This window comes from Triturus cristatus, chromosome 6, assembly GCF_964204655.1.
Source record: "Triturus cristatus chromosome 6, aTriCri1.1, whole genome shotgun sequence".
In the NCBI taxonomy this organism is placed as follows: Eukaryota; Metazoa; Chordata; class Amphibia; order Caudata; family Salamandridae; genus Triturus; species Triturus cristatus.
The window spans coordinates 1,685,887,703-1,685,909,330 of NC_140589.1; the positions used below are offsets into that span (position 1 = coordinate 1,685,887,703).

The following is a 21,628-nucleotide window of genomic DNA, read 5'->3' on the forward strand; positions in this document are numbered from 1 at the left end:
CCTCGAGGCTCGAATTCTGGTTTCCAGCACCAAAGTCGGCAGTTTAGCCGACTGACCACATCCTCTCCCCGAGAGTGACGGTGATTCGCTGTTCAAAGAAGGGCTACCATTTCTATGCACAAGCATTGGTAATCCATCGGTTTTAATTATGTAATAAATAAACAGCTATTTTCATCAATCATGGTCAGGGAGGAGGAAAGAGCTCCATGACAGATAATGCAGGAGTGGAGAGGATGTGGCACAGCGGCCAGAGCTGCTGACTCAAGAGGTAGGGATCCCGGTTCAAGTCTCGGCTGCGCCGCACAGCATCCTGTGATTTCATGCAAATCACTTAATGTCTCCGAGTGCTAAATGTTAAATAAATATGCTGCGGTAGTAAAAGGCAAAACTTTATGAAACTATAGTTCCGCCAAAACCCATGTGAACGCTATTTCGGCGGCGGGAAACTGATAAGAGAAGCAGAGGAGCAACAAGCAGGCGAAACCTAAACAAGCATCGGTAATGCATCAGTTTCGCCTATGTAATGTATAAAGAGCTGTTTTCATCAATTATCGTCTGTCAGAAGGAAAGAGCTCCCTGAGAGATAACACAGGCGTGAAGAGGATGTGGCGCAGTGGCCAGAGCTGATGACTTGAGAGGTGGGGATCCTGTTTCGAGTTTCGGTGGCGCCACGCTTCATCTATGCAAATCACTTAATCTCTCTGGGTGATAAATTGTTTTATAAATATCCTGCAATAGTAAAAGGCAAAACTTTATGAAAATATAATTCCACCAAAGCGGATGTTAACAGTATTTCAGCAACGGGAAACTGATAAAAGAAGCAAACGAGGAGCAAGAATTGGTAAATGCAGGAAAATATGCTACAGCCAATAGAAATAGAGGAAAGAGTACCTGGCACACGCAGGAACTAATGAGGAGCCAGGAAAGAGAGGAGGCAAGGTGTAAACCTCTTTTAAGTTTGTATTAAAAATAATAGATTTCTCAAGCACAGCGCAAGCGCTGTGCAGGCGAAACCTAAACAATGTTGCCAGATTGGGCTATTTCCCGCACAATTGGGCAACTTTTTTCCCAGTTGTGCGGGAAAAACCCATGCCTGGCGGGGGGCTACTTTTTGGGCTTGATTTAAAAGGTTGTGCGCAATTTTGTGGCCTGGGTGGGCGCCGACCACGAGGAGTCAGTGCACTCACTCTTATTTTGCACATGCGTGCTGCAGGGGTCACCTAGCTTTGTTGTTGTGAACTTGTGTGTGTGCGGGCCAGTGTGGGGGTCCCCCAGGGCCGTCAATCAAGTAGCGCACGAAAACGCTACCAATGACGGCCCTGGGTTCTCTATAATGCTGGGACTGTGTGCGTGCGTCATGGTGCGTGACCTGACGGAGGCTGGAGCTCTTACTTTCGGCTCGGCTCAACGGTGGACGTCAGGACGCATCATCATCATCATGCCATCATCATGATTCATGAGGATTCGGACTAGAGTCGGACGCACGTGGTGTCCCTGCTGCTGCCGCCCACTGTGGTCCACTGGTGGTCACCCAGGCCACAGGCGGCGGCGGGTGGTGCTCGCAGGCAGCGCTCTCTGCGCAGCACAGGCTAGCCAGCCCAGTGAGCCCACCACCAGTCGACAGCACAGCCTGGAGTCACGCAGCACAGCAGCAGGCTGCCCGGCGGCGCCCGCAGTTGCTGAGTCCGGACTGCGACACCCGCCCCGACCTCAGGTGAGTGAATCAGATGCGCAACTAGAGCCAAATTTCGAGGGGAGGGGGATGTAAGAAAAAAATTCGAGGGGGGGTGCGAGTCTTTAAGCAATAGACAGAGTGGAGATTGGGGCAGGGAATTCTTTCCGTCTCATCATTTTAGAAAAGTGCAGTTTCAATATTATATTCAATTAAGCCATGGTTGCTGCATTTTTTTATTTTATGAAACTAACAACCATTAACAAAGCAAATGGTTCTGGCTTGTTGTAGGTGTAACGTTACTTGTTGTGATATATATCTGGATGCAATGACAGAAGAGGCAAAATACCAGTCCGGCGATACACAATGCTAAGCACAGATTTTTAGCTTAGTTGTTTTAAGCAACACCATTAATTACATCAGACACGCCCCTTGGAGAGACCCCCAGTTTTTTCATCCCGCTTAAAGCCCTGGAAATACCATGTCACAATCACCTCATGGCCTGGCACTGTGCATCATGCATGACTCATGACTTCCACTTTTTCAGATTGCCTATGTGCAGGTGCATGGTGAACCCTCCCCCACCCCACCCCTTGCTTTAGGAAGACAGCAAGGGCGAAATTCTTGATGGGCCTCTTCTGTCTGCAACTCTGCAGACAAAGGCTCAGCTCATAATTAAGAGGAAAAGGTGGGCGAGTGAGTAAGTGAAGGGATGGGTGGATGACTGGATGGATTAGTGAAAGGGTGAATGGATGAATGGAAGGGTGAATAGATGGATAATGAGCGAAAGGATGGATGAATGAGTGAAAGGGTGGCTGATCGGTGAGTGAATGGGTGGATGGATGAGTGGATGGATGAGTGATAGGGTCAATGGATGGATTCATGAGTGGATGAGTTGAAGTATGGGTGGATCGAAGAAAGGAAGGATGGCTAAGTGAAAGGGTCAATGAAGAGAGAAAGGGAGGATGAATGGATGACCGAAAAGGGGACTGGGTGGTAGGATGAGTAACTGGGTGGATGGATGAGTAAGTGAAAGGATGGCTGGATGGGTGAGTGGATAAATGGCTGCATCGATGAGTAGATGGTTGGGTGGAAGAGTGGATGGATGAGTGTACGGATGGATAGGGTGAAAGGGTGGATGAATGGATGAGTGAAAGTGTGGATGGAGAGATGGATGAGTGAAATGATGGATGGAAAGATACGTATGTTTTCAAATGGATGAATGTTTGGATATAGATGGAATTACTTATACACTATTACGCGACCTCCTTTGATGTGTCTGTAAAACGTACCTTTTGTCCCGAAGTTTTGTCCTGAATTTTGACCTCCCGTCCTGAATTTTTGTCCTGAATTTTGACCCTTTGTCCTGAATTTTTACACTCACCGTCCCGAATTTGCACCCATGCCAGTGGGTCACCCTATTTGTAGGAAGTGATGAATATTGATAGATGCCAGGAAGTTGACGTAGGTAAAGAGTGTTTTAACACCCAAACCAAAACTGACCACATCGGTTGTTCGTAGGCCAGCCCAGCTTCGAAAACGGTCGTGCAAGGGCCACCCAACCTCGCACGCACCTGCTGGCAGCACCACGTGCGTCTGTCTACCACTGTCCTGGCATGGATCTGACACTCCGTGCTTCACCACGTTGCTGATGCCAAGGCGCGCACTGACGCACACTGTTTGCCGCTCGAACTGGAGCTGATTTCGGGGGGCGGGGGGGCTGAATCTTTAAGCAATAGGCAGAGTGGAGCTGTAGGGGCTCTTAGAAGTCGCAGTGAGAGCTGGTCTTAAAAATTAATAGCATTAAGGCAGGTGCCCAGTTAACACCCTCCCACCATCTGTATATTGAATAGAATGTATATTTGTCGTTAAAATTGTTTCTGATGACAATTTGTGCATAATTGGAGACTTGCTAATTTGGGCTGGTTTTTGGGCTGAAACTGGTCTGATTGGGCTTATATGTGAGCGGCTTTGGGCTTGGGACGGGTCTGAAAATCTGGCAACACTGAACCTAAAGAAGAAAGGGGAGAAACTGATTGGGTGTTTGCTTGTGAACGGAGAGATGGTTTTCATCCCCCGTTTTTTTGTCTGTGAAAACGCCATCTCCCGTTGAAAGTGGGTTTTGTGCACATGGATTGAACTCCACCTGAAGTCTAACACGATGACGTGCAGCACACAGAAAGTCTGATGTTGAGCCAGCTTAACTATTTGTTTGCGATATATTTTAGTACTAGAGAGCATTGCACTAAGCAGCCACAGAACTGTAAATGTTGTCATAGGAGAGAGTAGGTTTCTGAAGGGAAGTAGAACAGGTTTGCTGTGGGATGTAAGGAGCTGCACTTTCCTTAAGTGCAAAGAGTTGTTTTGTGATCCCACCGGTAGAGGGTTGTGCGGAGTTCCCTCATTCATCCCAATTTTTCTCCTGTATGTAGGGAAGCTTCCAGCTTTTCCTCACATCTGCAACGTTTTTCTTCCACACAACAAGAGAAATTTCACACTAACTGAACCAAGAGAAACCAAAATCTACTCACAGAATGTAATTCTCGCTACTTTGATATTCGCGCCGCACTTTCGACCTGAAAAATATATTCAGATTTTTTTCCTCTGCAAGTTTATATTTTGTGGAGCTTTTCTAAGCACAGTGGCTTGAGGGAGGAGAAGAATGCAAACTGCTACCATAGACTATAGACTCCAGTGTTTTCTGGGTGGCACAGTGAATTAGAGCAGTTTTAAAGGAAGCACTGATGGTTTGTCATTGGAAAGTTGGCCCTACTTCCTGTGGCATACGATAAGCCACCACGGTCACTGCACAGCAGGATGGGCACCAGCCCTAGGAGATGGAGGGAGCTGCTAGTCCCAAAGCCTTTCTATTTGTGTAAAATGGTTTGCCTAAGTAAATTGTAAGTTAACCTCACCAAAGTTTGTGGGTTTTCCATTCATTTTGTGATGCACTACATCTGCTTCCCCATTGGGTTTACTTTTCTTGCTCTAGCGTTAGCCAAGACCTTTTGAAATTCACTAAAATGAAATATATAACATAATGACTAATAGGGACTTTCAGCCAGCCTTCTCAGTTCACTGGTCTGCTGTTGTGTTATTCACATTTTTCTTCCGCCCACTGCAGCATACAGGATGGGGCCCTGGGTACGCCCACGGCAGCCTTTAGCTTCAACCTGAGTGACATACAAAGTAGTTAAGTACAATGCCAGGGACTACTATGGCAATGTGTGCTTTTGAGAGCTAAAAAACATATTTTTACTTTTACCCAACATTGTTTTGTTATGTACTGACGAGTGACCAGCAGCTTCCCGAGCCATTATATTAATTTGGTCTGTGCTTGGGTTTACCCATGTGCACTCCCTATTGAAAGCCAGCAAACTACCATGAGACGCAACAAAACATTATTTTCAACAACATCCACCCCCCTCCCCACTGCACTTGCGAGGGAATACTGCAGTTTTGTTCCTGAAATATCCGAGGTCTAAACAATCTCTTGACCAACACCGAGATGATGGAGGAAATCAGTAAAAAAGACAAAGTTTGTCTGAAGGAAACTCGGCAACTGGCCCCTACAACAGGGCAGGATTCCGATGAATTCTTCCCCGCAGTCGAACCCTCTGTTAAAGGGCGCCATTCCTACGGAGGACCCGCCATTTTGATACACAAATCTCTGGAGCTCGAGGCGAAAGAACTCATAAGTGGCCTGGGGGCATACATCTTTCAATGTAGCAAATCAATCTCTGCATGTCTGAGTGGAGTGACGTACAGCTCCCAGTTAGGTGTGCGAAATTCCTCAGGGAAGCTCTTAAGTTATTGAACTTGACCCCGGGGCACCTAATGTGGCAGCCTGTGTGTCTCCACCCACATCAGTCCTAGAACAGCCTCCATTAAGTCCTTTTGCTGGTAACTGAAATGGCCCTGAGCACCTTACCACTGTTGGGCGCCCTCCACTCCTGGCTGCGTATTCCGTGGGGGAGGTGGAGCGCCAGAATAAACACGGGCAATGCATACGGAAGGACGCTTCGCGTTCCAGCGGCCGTGTGTGTGCCTTCCGTCCTGCTTCCACTCACCTTTGGCTTCCGGGTTACTCTGCAGTACATTATTCCAGCTTCTATATAAATGAATAGTAATAATAATCTATATTTGTAAAGTGCGAACATATCACCCCATAAGGTTTCAAAGCGCTGGGGGGCATCGGGGAGACTAAGGGCCAGATGTAGGAAGCCAAATAGCGAGCGCAAACGCTGAAATTCGCAGAATTTCAGCGTTTGCGATCACTATTTGGCTGCTTGCAATGTAGGTAAATTTAATCCTACTTGCAAAATAAGGAATTGCAAAATTGCGATTCCTTATTTTATGCAAGCATTTAGAGAATCGCAACTTGCGATTCCCTAAATGCTATGCCGGTAGGCATCGCAAATTGCGATCATGCCCTAAGGAATTGCAAAATACCACCAACTTCAAGTTAGTGGTATTTTCAAAAAGCACTTTTTGGCTTTGTACAATGTGCCATGTGGCACACACACATGCCATGCACATTTCAGGGGTGCAACAGGGTGTCCTTTTGGAACCCTTGCATCCTTTAAATAGCGCCCGCAATTTGCGAGTGCCTCTTGGTGACTCGCAAATTGCGGGCGCAAATCCTATTAATTCCTATGGGCCTCTTGGTCCATAGGAATGAATAGGATGGGATTCCTTGATTGTGAATCTCAATTTGCGATTCGCAATTAAGGAATAATAAGGAATCACAATTTGTGATTCCTACCTACATTCATTTTTGCGAGTCCTTAATAGCGATTCGGTAAAAATCGCTATTAAGGACTCGTAAGATTGAATTTACCTACATGTGACCCCAAGTGAGCTATTGCCCAGAGGCACATGATGCTGAGCTGAGCTGCCGTCAGCGCCGGGGATCGAACCGTGAGCCCCACTTTCCAAAGTCAGCCGCTGGGCCACACCTCTCCCATCTGTAAGAATTCTATACATTGTGGTGCCTTCCAAATACAGATGTCCTCTTGTTTTTGTTTCCATAGGTTGTGTACAAGTGAGAATTGACCGAATGCAAAGCCCACGTTTACTTTCCGCCTGAGCGATAAGGAAAAACATCAGATAACCCTTGCAGACCTGGCTCATATGATAGGGAACCTACAGAAAGAGGCGCAAGCCCTTACACTTAGGGAAGATACTTTACAGCAGAGTACTGTTCCTAAAACTGCTACAGGGACTACTACTGGGGCCACAGGAAACCTGCTCTCTATGAACTCCGCTTCTGGGGGTGTCCTCCTGTTATCCAAGTCACCACTGCTCCGATTATCTCGTTAGCCCCTCCTGAATGATTTACAGGAGATCCCACAAAATTGGCCTCCTTTATTCATCAGTGCCAGTTGCATTTCATTTGCAAGGCTGTAGGTTTTCCTACATAACAGGCCAAAGTAGCATTTGTGTTACAGGAGTTCCCACAAAATTTGCCTCTTTTATTAATCAGTGCCAGTTGCATTTCATGTGCAAGGCTGTAGGTTTTCCTACAGAACAGGCCAAAGTAGCATTTGTGTTATCCTATTTAGGTGTCACTGCTGCCACGTGGTCAATACCTTTGGTAGAAAGTAACAACCCAATGCTGTTTGAATATACAGCCTTCAAGGATGAGTTGCGAAGACTATTCGATAGACATTCTTTTAAGCAATCTGTTGATACACAGCTAATGAAACTCAGACGGGGTACTTAAGACTTAATGACATACATATCTAGTTTTAATAGACTAGTGGCAGACGCAGGGTGGCGTGAGGCCAAACGCAGTGCCCTCATTTACAAAGTTAAAGGATATGTTATCTGAAGTGGTAGATCCTCCAGAGTCATGTGGTGCTCTGATTGACCTAGAAGTCAAATTAGATCATTGGTTAGGTCAAAGAGGCAAGGAAAGAGGACGCTCAGATAACAGACTATTGATGTTCAAAGAGAAAAAAAGCAGATACTGAGAAGCCCATTGAAAAACCAGAGCCTAAACAGATAGGCAGCATAAGAGGTCCTCTAAGTGAAGAAGAGCAGCAGTGACAAAAAGTTATATCTTTACTGTGGGAAGCAAGGACATTCTTTGCATGATTGTCCTGTGAATCCCGAGCGACGAAAGGAGTTGGAAAAGGCCTAATCCCAGAGCCTGTGGGGACAAGGACTTCAGGTAGTTCTGGGTTAATGGTCTCACAAATCTCAACACAGGAGAGTCCCTTGCTTACTCAACACCACCTTTTTGTGGCCTCTCGCCTCGTGTGCGGTGAGTGGTCAACTGATGTCCAGATTATGATAGACTCAGGAGCTACCGGGAATTTCATGGACATCCACTGGGCCAAAATAATGAACATTCCTTTCTTGACTATAACCTATGCAGATGAAGTGAAAACCATAGTGATATGAAATCTGGTCCCATAACACATGTCACTGGAGACCTGATCCTCGCCATACATGGCTCTCACATAAAAACTGAGTTTTTATCTAATACAATCACTTCAATTTCAAGCCATTTTGGAGATTCCATGGTTGGTCAAACACAACCCTGATATTGATTGGAGTAGTCACTCCCTGTCTTTTCGTTCTGTTTTTGTACCACCTATTGTATTCGGAGAAAAGACAACCAAAAAGGAGTGGCAGTAATCACTGAACCAGTGGTGCCTGTATTGCCCTCCTGTTATCAGGCTTTAGCAGAAATGAAAAGGGCATCTTCTCTCCCGTCTCATAGACCATATGATTGTGGCGTTGATTTGAACACGGGGAGTACAAATTCCTTACTTAAGGGAATACCTGGATGAAATTTTGAGAATTGGGTTTATCAGACCTTCTTGCTCCCCCGCTGCCTCTCCTCTTTTTTTATCCCTCCACCGCTTCCGCTCCTCTTTTTTTATCCCTGAATAAGACTGGGGTTTAAAGTGTTGCATAGACTATAGATCATTCAACGATATTACCATAAAAAACAGATACCCATTACCCATAACCCTTCATTTCCCAACCAGGTCAAAGATAGAAAGATCTTCACTAACCTTGATCTTCGAGCAGCATATTATTTGGTGAGGATACAAGAAAGCGGTGAATAGAAGACCGCATTCCGCACAATGTTTGAGCTATCCGAATTTCTGTTATGCCCTTTGGCCTTTGTATCGCCCCAGTGTCTTTCCACTTTGTTATTACCGAAGTATTGAGAGAACTGTTGGATGTATGCACTATTGCTTATATTGATGATATCTTGATCTATTCCTCATCTGTGGGGGAACATGCAAAACATTTCAGGTCTTAATTTGTATGCAAAGCTAGACAAATGTGAGTTGCACACATCAAAGGTTACCTTTTTTGGGCTTCGTATTATCCTCCGGAGGGGTGAGCATGAACCCACAGGAAGTATCAGCCATAACCCGTTGGCGGTCACCTAAGTCGGTAAAGGAAGTACAAAGTTTATTAGGTTTTGCTAACTTCTACAGACGATTTATTGACAACTTTTCAGCCTTGGCATCTCTAATCACTAAGCTACTATGTAAAGGGTTTACCTTTCAGTGGACCCCTGAGGCAGAACAATCATTTCAAAATTTCAAACAGGCATTCACTAGGGCTCCCATATTAAGACACCCAGATCCTTCACAACCCTTCATAGTTGAAGCTGATGCCTCTCAAGTGGCCACTGGGGGAATTTTGTCCCAAAGAGACAAGGACACCGGGTTTTTATGCCCTCTTGCTTTTTATTCCTTTAAGTTAAGTCCCACAGAGCAAACCTATTCAGGGAACATTCTTTGTCATTGTTGGGTGGTTGTGGTGGTGTGGGGAAGTTGAGTCCTTACATCTCGTTTATCGTTTCGCTCCTGTGGTAAAAAACAGGTGAGAATTGACAGTGGAGAAGTCTGGCTCAATGGTTAGAGCAGCAGACCTCGATGCAGAGCACTGGTTCGGGACCAGGGTTCGATTCCCGTCACGGCAGGGTCTTGGGCCATAAATTCCGCGGACCGGATATTCTCGCCTCAGTGCCTATTCTAATCATGGGTCCCATGCTGCAACTCTGGGCAATAGCTTGCTTAGTCTCCACAATGGCCCCAACAGCGCTGGGATGCCTGGCCTCACCATGGGGGTGCCCAGGAGTGGACACCTCACATGGAAAGCCAGGAAGGGTTCCTTCAGCGGTATGAGTACAGCGCTGAGATACCCGTAGTGGTGATCGGTGCTATATAAATACCTATACATACATACATACATACAACCATCGGGCTTTGAAAACCCAATTAGATAGCATTATGCACTTTAATCACCGGCCACAGCCTTGACAAGTAGAGACCAGGCAAGTTAGGCCTTCTCCAAGCACATAAGAACATTTTGATTCTGATGGGTATTCTCCTGGCCACCGAAGCATAGCAAACTTTCTTTTCTCTAGTCACCTATCGGTCTACGAATTTTCTTTTAGGCTGGCCAGGATTAGCACATGGAAGATTCATCAGGCCCTTTGATCGGCATCCCTTAGGCCTCCGTAGCCTGATGAAATCACTAGTGCATTCCATTAACTGGTCAATACATTGCGCTCCAGGGTGGTTGGAACTAGTGCGAGACAAGCTGGGCAGACCTTCTGGAATTGTAAATTGCACTTCTCGAACTCGAATAGAGCCAACATGGCCTTATGACATTGTACCATATATTTTAGCATTTGGCTCATTCTTTTCCCATCTAGGCTGGCGGGTAACAACTATATACCCTCAAGCCTTTTTCTCCGGCTCCTGGATTAGTGTGCGGCATGCAGTGTTAAGGGAGCCACTACGCGGAATAGTGTTTTATTTTACTGAAAGTCTATGTCTTGTTTTATGATTTTACTGTTGATTTGAAAAGATGCAATGCTCAAGGCTTCTATCATGTCGCATTGAATTGTTAGACATATGTATTGATTGACTGTGGATTTACTGACTTTATTTTATGCAGCTACCGACTGGGGCATCATTGAGTTTATCTTGTTAATCTAGTTTTATTGTCCGTGTACAATTGTTAAGGTTTTAAATAACTATAAACAATCAAATCTGCTTACTTACTTGTGTATTCCACAATATTGTTGTTGGGTGGTAAGCTTGTTTGTGCAGGGCAGCACTGGCATTTCTCCTTGTAGCACTGTTTAAGATTGAGATGCAGAAGTAAGTGTACTGATAAAATAAAGAGGCATGTGTAATGTTGCTCAGTTCACTGCTGGAATGGATTGTTCCAGATGAAAACCTGCTTTCCAAAATGAGCAAACACTTTCACTGGTGTCACTGTATGTTTTTGTACATGTTTGTAACATTGAACATGCTTGTAAAATTATTATCATAGTGGTAAAATCCCTAGGAGAGATTTTACCACTGTCTTCCCACACAGGCCCACCAGGGGGAGAGAGCAGACATACTCTGCTGCAGTGGGAGCACATAGGTGCTACTCTAGAGCAAGCATTGTGATAGACCATAGAGTCTCTGACAATAATGCTTGGCTAGGGAGTGTCTGATGCATCTGTCTGGCAATGGGTAGAGAGAGAAGTACTTAAAAAGGCTTCTATTGAATCTTTGCCCTCAGCAGGCCAAGCAATTATGTCAGGTCCTACACCACTCAAAGCTGAAATACCCTACTGCGGTGGGCGCCATAGCAGTATAAGGTACATGGTAGAGGTGGCATGGAGGCCACTGAACAGGGAGGGATAGTTCGCCTGTCTGAAAACTCTTGTTTTATTCTATCTCTTGTTTTTGTTTGCAGTGTTCAAGGAAAAGCCTGAAGTCCCTCCAAGCCAGGCTCAAGCGGTCCTACAGGATGGCGCGCCTGGAGACTACTCTTACAAGCAGTCCATGAAAAACCTGTTCAAAAGTGCTCCATTCCTCCTTCTGCTGATCAGTTACGGTGAGTGTTGTTTCAGTGCTCCCTGCTCACATTAACACACCACTGATGGTTTCCCTTCTTGAGTACAGCCATGCTTTCCATGGCCTTAGCTGACTTTGACTAACAAGCACGGCTACAATTACATTTCTTTATTTGCACTTTTATTTATTTATTTAAATGGCCTCATCCTGTCATCTTTCAGTCTCATTAGAGCACATGTAGGGTACACAGAAGTGAACAGGGGACAGTTTCAAAGCACGGCTAAGTAGAGTGGGCTGTGAGGACAGTGCAGAATGCAAGTTATGTCATGGGGATGCTTGAAAGGAGCACACTACAAGATAAGGAGGCATCTTTAGGGATGTTCTTAAGGTGTTGAGCCCATATTGCAAATCAGATCAAGGGATAGCACTGTGATTAATCAGGGCCAGCAGTGAGGGAGTTGTACTATTCCTTAACCATGCTGTTCTGTTCTTGCAAAGAATAGTATTCCTTTCACCTTGTAAGCTACACAAAGTCTTTGTGATTCTTACTCTGTACTAAGCTCTCACTTTTTCCCCCATTTGCCAAGACGATGATGGCATTCTGCCTATGCTGCTGTTCATGTTAGGCCCAATGACCTAGGGCGGAGAAGGCTATGTCCTATGAGGCTTAACTTTTTGGGGAGTGTTAGGGCCTTATCTGAGGATGTCAGCACCCGAACTTGGCCCTTTCACCCCAGGCGTCCTGATAAAGGAGTTGGCAGGAGCAAGCTGACAAACATAGGTGTCTAGACCCAGAGAGCATCCTTGCTGGCAGTATACACATACCTTTTGGGGACTACATTTTCCCAGTGTTTTTAAAATATACCAATAACTGTTATGAAAAAATGAATGATATAGGATCCTGCTTCATATTTGCAGGAATATTGTTATTCAGCCGGCATGCACAGAACCATCCATATGGAGGCTTGGACATGTGTTACCATCCTTTTGGAGACTAATGGGCACATTTATCAAGAACTCCCACCGCGCAGCAAGCCACCTTGCTGCTCTGGGTGATAGGGAAAGGACATGAATGCACCATATTTAACATTACACAGTGCATTCCCGTCCTTTCCTAACTCTGGCGCACAAACTGCTGCTTAGCACCACCGCAGGCACCCTTGCACCGTGGTGCAAGGGTGCCTGTGTTGCAGACAGGATTGTTTTTTTGCAGGATGGGGCACAAAAACAATCCTCTGAGGCATTTTCCTCTTTCTATGTGTGCTGCAGAATACAACACACATGGAGGAAAAAACGAGGAGAAATATTTCTCCTCGTTACACCTCACCTCTGGAGGCGTAGCTTTTTGACGCATTCCCAGATCTACCCTGGGCAGAATAACACAAACGCAGCGAGTTGTGCTGCGTCACGTTACGCTAGAGTTATCAAGCCACGCAGGGCCACGTAAGGTGGCCTTGCGTGGCTTGATAAATCTAACTTAGTAGTTCCATCGCCCTTGCGCCTTATTGCGTGGCGTAAGGGCGGCGCAACTCTTTGATAAATATGCCCCTCACTCCATAATTTCATTTGTGAATGAATCCATTCATGGGCACATAGCTACATTTTTATTTTAAAGCGCTGAATGCAAATTACATGGTTGTCTATTCATATATTAATTGTTGCACATTGCCTAGCGTTACACCTACTGTGGATTTTGATAATAATACATTCTTCAATAGGTAAGTGCCCTACTTCGTATTCCCAGAAAGGCACTTGATACCAGTATTTAATCTGCTAATACAGAGTCTGACACATAAAAAAATATCTGATGTGCCAAGGATCACACAATTGTATCCATTTGGGTGTCAGAGTTAGATTAGTTTAATTTTCCTTAACGAAGTAAATAGAATTGTTAATGTTAAATATTGAAAAACTTAATATTGGGAAGGTAGGTATATATGCAAGTATAGATTTACTATTTTAACTCCGCACCTACCTAACTTAAATATATACATTTAGCTTCAAAGTACATATAAGCAGAGGTAAGTATAGTAAACCTTTTCTGATATATACTTACCTATGCGATATTTTGGGCCTCAATATTTATGGTATGTATTTTGGGCATATCAATATTTCCCACTCAATATTCAGCCCTCTCACTGCTGTAATAAGTGAATTTACTGAGGAACTTGCACCACAAATCACCAGTAGTGGCCCATGCAGGTAAGTGCGGTGAGGCGGGGCAGGGGTGGGGGGTGAAAGTGAGAAACGACGGACTAGAGAATGTAAAATAAATAAATAAAAACACTTACCTTGCGCTCGCCGCATCACTGTGTCAGCGATGCGGCGAGCGCAAGGTAAGTGTTTTAATTAATTAATTAAATTATTTTACATTCTCTATCCCATCGTTGACCACTGCCCCACCCTTGCGACCACCACGCTTACGTGCACGGGCCGCTAATGTAAACCACAAAAGTTAATGTATCAGTCAGTCCTTCAGGTCATCTGCTACTTCTGAGCAAAGAAAAAAGGCATATATTTGTATTACCCTTTTAAAGATTCCATTCTTGGACCTGCTGGTTTGTGAAAATGTTTATCCAGCATCCAGAGTACCCTTCTTCTGTCTCTACAATTTTAGAAACATTTGCAGGATGGCAGTCTACTGGGGCACTGGCAGTCTAGTTTTATTCCAAGTAAGGTTAAAGATATTCTCCGAAATGCCCCGAGTACCAGCACAAGACCAGGAGTTAAAGGCTACCCTGAAAATAATTTTGCTGCTAGCCCTTATTGTACTGACTTTCACTAGGTGTTTGGGGTGGTCCCCATACCTCCAAGAATTTAGCTTTGAAGGATTGATTTGACAACTTCTAATAATTAACTTTGTTTTCCCTAAGTGAGACGGGTATTCCCAGATTTGAGTCCCTTGTACACTGTGTCACTGGAACCAAGCTGTACCTGGCTGATGAGCCCTAATCAGGGTGAAATCGGTCATAGATTGCTTGTGTTCCGGTTCATGGAGGATCTGTCCTGGCACTTAAGGCAGGACTGTTGCCTTTGGAGCAGGGTCTAGACTGATTTGCATATCTGAGGTGGATTAGTGTGTAAAGTAGTGACAGACTGTAACGCAGCCCTGGGAAGTTACCAGTGGCTGAGATTAATTCAAGCATTCCATCCATCACTTTTTGTATACTTGACAGTGTCTCCCCAAGTAGTAAGGAGATGCCCAGATGTGGACACTGTGCACACTGTGTCACTGGAGCCAAGCTATACCTGGCTGATGAGCCCTAACTAGGGCGAAACTGGCTGTAGGTTGATAGTGTTCCAGTTCAAGGAGGACATGACCTGACACTTCGGGCAGGACTGTTCAAGCATGTTCAAGACTGATTTGCATATGACTGGTTTCAAACTTAGGTGGCATGGTATGGACCCCTGAATAATTACCAGTGGCGGAGATTAATTCAAGCATTCCATTCATCACTTTTAGTGTACCCCCATTCAGTATGAGCTGAACACCTTCATGCAGGTTATCGTTGTCTTTCCTGTGCAGCTTGTGGCTATTCTCGCCGTATTGTTGAAGCCATGGGCTGTTTCTCTCCAGCTTTACTTTGCTGTTGGATTTCTCATCCACTCCAATATCCCTGCCTATGACATTCTACTCTCAAGGCTAGTTTAAGCCACTGGGCTTTTGTGGGGGGAGGTTGAGGTATTTCCAAGATAGAAGACCTAGAACTAATGTGGGTAGTTTTGAATCTGATCCAGTGCTTTGAAAATGTGTAAGGCCAAAAGGATCACCTTTGTTACCTATATTAATTGATGCTAATGCTCAGTCTCTTTCTGAAATTTTGTGAGTGCTGGTCACGGATTTCTTCATTCATGTGGATGATGAACAGTTATTTGCAAACAGCCTGGAACACCAAAGACTGATTGAACTTGCTTTCAGATTATTTCTCCAGAATTGAATTAGTGACCTGAACCTAGTATAGCCAGAAGGAATCCAAGCTGAGCTGCTAATGCTAATATTTTCGAAACAACTGGGAATATTAAAGATATTTGTTGAAAATTGTCATTGCAATCATCAGTTCCCTTACCACCCAGCCCAACCCTAACACTGCTGGTGGTGTGATGGTCGATTCTGGAACCGCGCTACTGTCTCCGATCAGTCTGCTGAATCTGTACATTTTCAATCGAGCAGCAGGACTCACGCCTGTGTGGCTTTTGGTTTGAAGATCTAGTACTGCAATTCCTTGTTTGTTACGATTTCACAAAAACCAACACCATCTACAGATTGTACACAAATCTATTGCAAATGCAAATCGTAACGCTCCAGGCAGGACCGGATATCACCCAAAGGAAGCTCCATCCCCTTCCAGTCTGATGAGAGGGGGAATTTAACACGAATGGAAATTTCGAAAACTAAGATCACTGTCCAAGCACGTTTTACAAAACAATAGTGCACAAGAGTGCAGTTTCAAATGTCAATGGCAAACAAATGATAATTTTTGCACAGCTACAGTACCGGGGATGCAGTTCCACAGGACACACTTGATGGTCACCAGTATAGATATCAATGCTGGGTGATTGCGTTTCCCCGGCTGATTCAAAGCAGAGACCACCGCTCAAAGTGAAAGATAGGACTACAGTTAATTGTGTACTTCAAACCTGCGGCAGGTGCCACCGAGAGCAACTATGCTCACTAACAGGATATAGGGCCAGATGTACAACCATTTTAAGCTGTCGCAAATGGGAAATTGGCCCGTTTGCGACTGCTTAAAAGGGTTGTAGCATGTACCAAACCTACTTAGCGAGTCGCTATTAGGAAGGTGCATGCCAAGGTCGTCCTTTCCTAATAGTGAGTCGTAGGGGGATGTAAAATTGTTTTGCAACCGCAAATGTGGTCGTAAAGCAATCGCATTTACCACCAATTTCAAATTGGTGGGAAGCCAGACGCAAACGGGAAGGGGTCACGAGTGGACCCCTTCCCCTTTGTGATTGGCAGCGAAAATGTTTTTTAAGAGCCTGCTGTTAAAAGATTAAACTGAAACGTTTCAATGTTATTTTTTAAATGCATCCCTGTGAGTGCTCGACATTCCCAATGGGTCGCAAAATGTGGCCTGCCTCATGAGTATTAATGAGGCAGGTTCTTTGCGACCCATTTGGGCCAAAATTTGCGAGTCGCAAAAAAATGCAAATTGCGAGTCGCAAACATTGAGGGTCGTACCTCTGGCCCATAGAAATGTAAAACTAACAATAATGAATATAAACAAGCAGTAGCAAAACCAAAAGGTCTGGGTTTAATGTATTAATGCATACAGCATTAGCACATTGGAGTAAATCACACACATACAATAGAATTACTGGGAAGGTAACAATACCTCTATCTCCAGGATTAAAATTCCAAATACCAAGAAGGCAACCCAATTACACTGAATTGCTGGGACTCAGAGGTATACATACCGAAAGTTGCAAATAGTGTCCCTGACTGAGATTGTTGCCATGGACATTAAATAGGACAAAACAAACCTGAATTGGACGTAATGTACAAAAGTTATCTACATGCAACAACAATGCCAGGACTACAGACTACAGTCACTAGAATTTCTAACATCTGTCTAACTGCATACAGCTGACAATGCCTAGGGGAGAGCACCACGACAAATGCTACTCAACGCTACAGCTGTTGAAGAATTACTTCTCTGCTACTGGTTGAATTGCTTTCAATGCTGTCCATACCCCCACCAGGGAACCACATATGTAACCACTCAGAAGGAGGTGGTGCAACTCACCAACCACTAGTTGCAAAGCTTTTGTTAATGGTGCGCTCCCTACCCTTAAAAGAGTCACGCAGGAAACTGGACACACTTCTCTTGACTGGGGGAGAATGTCTGCATTGTCAGCATTCCGTCCATCATTTGTTTGTTGTCACACTACTTTTTGTAACATACTACTATTGTGTACAATAGTTCTACAAAACTACGACATAGGGAGATAGTGTGTTAACTTCTATACACAGGGATGCGTGAAGCTGTAGAGGCTGCCACTAAATATAGCGTTTGCTGGAGACTCGCACTGAATGCTCCATGGCATTGCATCGACACCATGCGCTCCCACTCATCAAACGAGTACCGCTGCTTCGTATCGCTACGGCACCCAGTAGGCATGCGCGACCATTCTCCCAATAGGAGATCATCACTGTAACTATTGCTATTACTTTAACATATTGGAATACGTAAAGGATGATACAGTGCTGCACATCACGTGGAAATTAATGTCAACAACACTATCAAAGTTACTACAGTTAGTATGACAAACGCTGCTAAGATGACGAAAAAGACAAAAAAACAGAACAGAGTTGCAGACATAGGGCAAACAAAGTGAGGTACAAACAAGCCTTATGCAGTATGCTGTGGCGATTATGCTACATCAAAAAATGCCAATTCACATGGGTTCTTTTCTGCTGAGGAATGTTGTTGTCTATTCCATGTTATTGTTTTTGGTTCATCCCATCACCTTAATTTAATTTTTTGTATACATGGTCCCATCATCTTTAGTCTTCTCCCGGCATCAATCAAAGCCTCTGGAAAACTAAAATGGCATATTTGAGTCATGGTCCAACTATTCCTGGGACCTCAAATCACCGTGATTACACCAAGGCTTTTATTATGCTGCTAATGTTTCCAAATACCCCACCAGGATACACAGCATCTGGCTACTCCTCTCCTTGAAGCCCAGTAGCGCCCACTCCTCTGAACCCAATACACGTCCATATTCACAAACAAGTGAAAATAGACTTCCGGATAAATATTCTTCACAACCAAAAATGTGTCCATGCAGGTCCCTCCTGTGATAGGATAATTCACAGCCACACTTGACAAAGATTCAGAATTTTGTCAACATTATTCACTTTTGTTTTCTAAACCTGACAGATATGTCTAACATGTGAAACAAATTAATATCCATACTAAAATCAACAATTTTAGTACCAGGAAATAAATAATTTTTTGGGATCCAGGAGACCACATTGTCCTCATGTAATCGCTAAAGTTGGTGACATGGTTCCTCTATCCATCATTGTGTAGGCTATACTCAGGATATAACTGTTGTGCAGAACTCACTCCTGCCCAATCTACAGTGATCAGTTGTTTGTAAAACCGGTATTGATGCTGATACTAATTTTACTGAAACAATCATTTGAGCAAGGTCAGTAGCTAAAAACAACTGAACGAAATTGAACGTGTAGTTTATATGAACAGTGCAAAATGTATCTCTAAAGTGATTGAAAATAGTAATGGCATTGCGTAATACCTGTGAAAAAACAAAACATTGTTAAAATATTAGAGGCAAACAGGGCCTGGGTCTTTTTGTCTACCTCTAAAGTGTCTTATTCCCTTTTAATTTAAGCAGTCATAACCTTTGTTATGTTTGATAAGCCTCAAGATTGCATTTATATACATGCAACCAAACAATTGGACACCCCTAAGGACCATTTTATATTTGAGGGTCAGCTGATTTCACTCAACATTATCAATCAACTCAAGTCCACTACGCAGAGTAAAGATCCAGCATTGGTTCTTTCTACTATGCAGGTTTTTGCGAGCCCCTAACCCAAAGAAAAAATTCAAATTTTGAAGTATGACCAACCTGGATTCACTAAATCTCTGTTTTCTGTTGCTAAGTGTGCTACATTCGATTAATCATCATATGAATATATAAATACATGAATACATTTCTCTCTGTCTATCCTTACATTAGTGTCACCAAGCTCACCTAATGAAATTGATGAATTTGTAGAATTGATATTGGCATGATCACTCAACTTCGAGGTGTCATTGTCATTCACTGCACATACTTGATTACCTTCTGCACACTCAATGCAGGGGTGGAACAGTATAGAATGTTTTATGCCAAGGCTTCATCCGAGATTAGTGTGACTTGAAGCTTCTTAGTGATTGTCCCTACCCAGCTCTGTCTCCAGTGAGGTTGTCTTTGAAAAGCAAACTTTGTTTTTATTGTCCTGAAGATATCTGAGCAGGAGAAGACTGCTGCATCACACACTTTTCTGTCTCCATTCCATTCTTTCTGTGCGGCCTTCAGTTCAAGTGATCTGTTTCGCTTTTTATTTTATTTAAATTTAATTTTTTTGCAAAGGCTGGGATCCCTCATTCAAGGTTGCTCTTTTTGTGGAGAATATCTTCCTACTTAAAAAGGTTACTGCTTGAAACACTTTTCTATATTCTATTAGACCTTGCTCCTGCATTTCAGGATGAAAATGTAGATAGAGGGCTTGGTGCACAGATGTTGTCATTACTACAAATTTCCCAAAAAGTGAGGTCAGTCATCAAAACAGTGCCAGCTTTAGTGTTTATTGTGCAAAATGCCCTATCTTTCCAAGCTGTAGTCAACACTAGATGTCATGTAGGATATTAAAAGTTGTTATTTGTGCCAGTCATCACTGATAATGGGGTAAGCCCCTTCAATAAAATAATGTGAAATTCAGTGATATGGAAATGTTGACATTTTTGTGAGAATTCTCTGGGAGGCCAAAAATGGACAGTGCACAACTTCCACCTGAAAATCTTGCAAAACACCAATCTTGCAATGAAGGCGTTCATACTGTTTGGTAAAGGAGAGAGAGAGATACAGCCATATTTCTAACTTCGATTTTCCAACTTGCTGAGTTGGCAAGATAGATCAGTCAGTTAAGCCTGGCTGCTGATTTCCGGTATAACCTGTAGTTCACATGTTTCCTTGTCGGCATTTGACCGTCGATAAATTCAGTGCCATTGATTAGAATAATAGTTATTCCTCTAATTTTTAATGCATGCAAATTGGAAAAGCTGTGGTATTAAGTTTTATATAAAAATAAATGATAATGACCATTATCAGTTTGCACATCTTTCTTGTTTCTCTCCACTTTCCTTTTTTATATGCTGCACATTAATTGCATTTTAATGAAAGTGAGTCTGAGGGAGGAGAAATCCCTTCCCCCCCCCCCGACTTATCAGACCTGTCAAGTTCCATGTGACTTCCCTACTCTTCTACTCATATTAGACATACCCATACCGCTTCCTTCAAATAGTGGCAGAACAAAAGTAAGTACTACAATGTGAAAGAATCATTTGTTTAAGGATTACATAACACTACAACCAAGTGCAAGGTTTTCAACTAATGCATGTCAGCACACTCGACCCCAGATACCAGCTAGTACTCAGTCACAAGCTCCATCAGCTAGCCCTGCCTTCACTTAGTCTCTGAGTGATTCCTTGCTTGTAAATATTTGGTTCTAGTCCCTTGATTGCATGTCCAGTTTGGCTGACTGCCCCATTGGTGATTTAACGTCTGTCTCTGTCAGTGGCTTCCTGATGTCTCACAGGTCCCTCTTCTTTATATAACATTGATTCTCAGATCCACAAAAAAGAATTGTAACGGTGGTGGGTACTTGAAGAGTTTTGCACCATCATACAACTTTTGTTCATGCTTCCACAGGGCACCCTTATACAAATGAATTTTTGTTTCCTCATACTTTCCCTTCTTGGATGATTTTTGGAAATGTACTTCTGTTAAACCTTCATAGTCCACTAACAGACATATTCAACTTCTCATTTCCTGACCATACAACGGGTGCCATTGTGTCTACTCCTCTGACGTAATTCTCAGGATTTGAGGGAGTAAGTAGGACTTCCGGTGTCCATTTATGCTGTATTCAACAACTCTGATTAGCCATGACAGCTAATTCATCATGCCATTGCTTAGCTACAAGACATTCTTTTTATTTGTTAAAAATGTGAGCGGTGGATTATCTTTGTAAAAAGTAGTAATCACTCGTGTACTCGCACCTCCGGCAATGGTAGTCATTTGCGTGAATCTGTGTGAGGGGAGAGAGAAAAAGACAGATAGTGTGAAAGAGAGAGCAAGAGAGGAGACAGGGAAGGAGGTAGGGAGCGCATAAAGAGAAAGAACGCGAGTATCATTAGGGAATATATTCTGCAATCCCAGTAGTTTGAGAGAGTGATACTGGGGCAAGAGTACAGACGGGACGGGTATCACCTCCAGTTACCAGGCTTTACCAGTTTGCAGCCCTGGAATAGGGAATAACATGCAGGAGCTTAAATTATTGAGTCTTAACACCACAAGTTTCCCAGCTACG

General features: G+C 43.7%; 1 protein-coding gene across 2 annotated transcripts in view; it reads left to right on the forward strand.

Moving 5' to 3' along the window:
* FLVCR1 (FLVCR choline and heme transporter 1) overlaps nt 1–21,628 on the forward strand; it is a 136,053-nt gene that overhangs the window by 81,365 nt on the left and 33,060 nt on the right. For both annotated transcript variants that reach the window (XR_014963198.1, XM_085612883.1), the window contains exon 3: nt 11,405–11,545. Coding sequence is in view for 1 of the 2 variants with exons in the window: in XM_085612883.1 (XP_085469009.1) it covers nt 11,405–11,545 (141 nt within the window). In the remaining variant the exon portion in view is untranslated. The remainder of the gene's footprint in view (nt 1–11,404; nt 11,546–21,628) is intronic.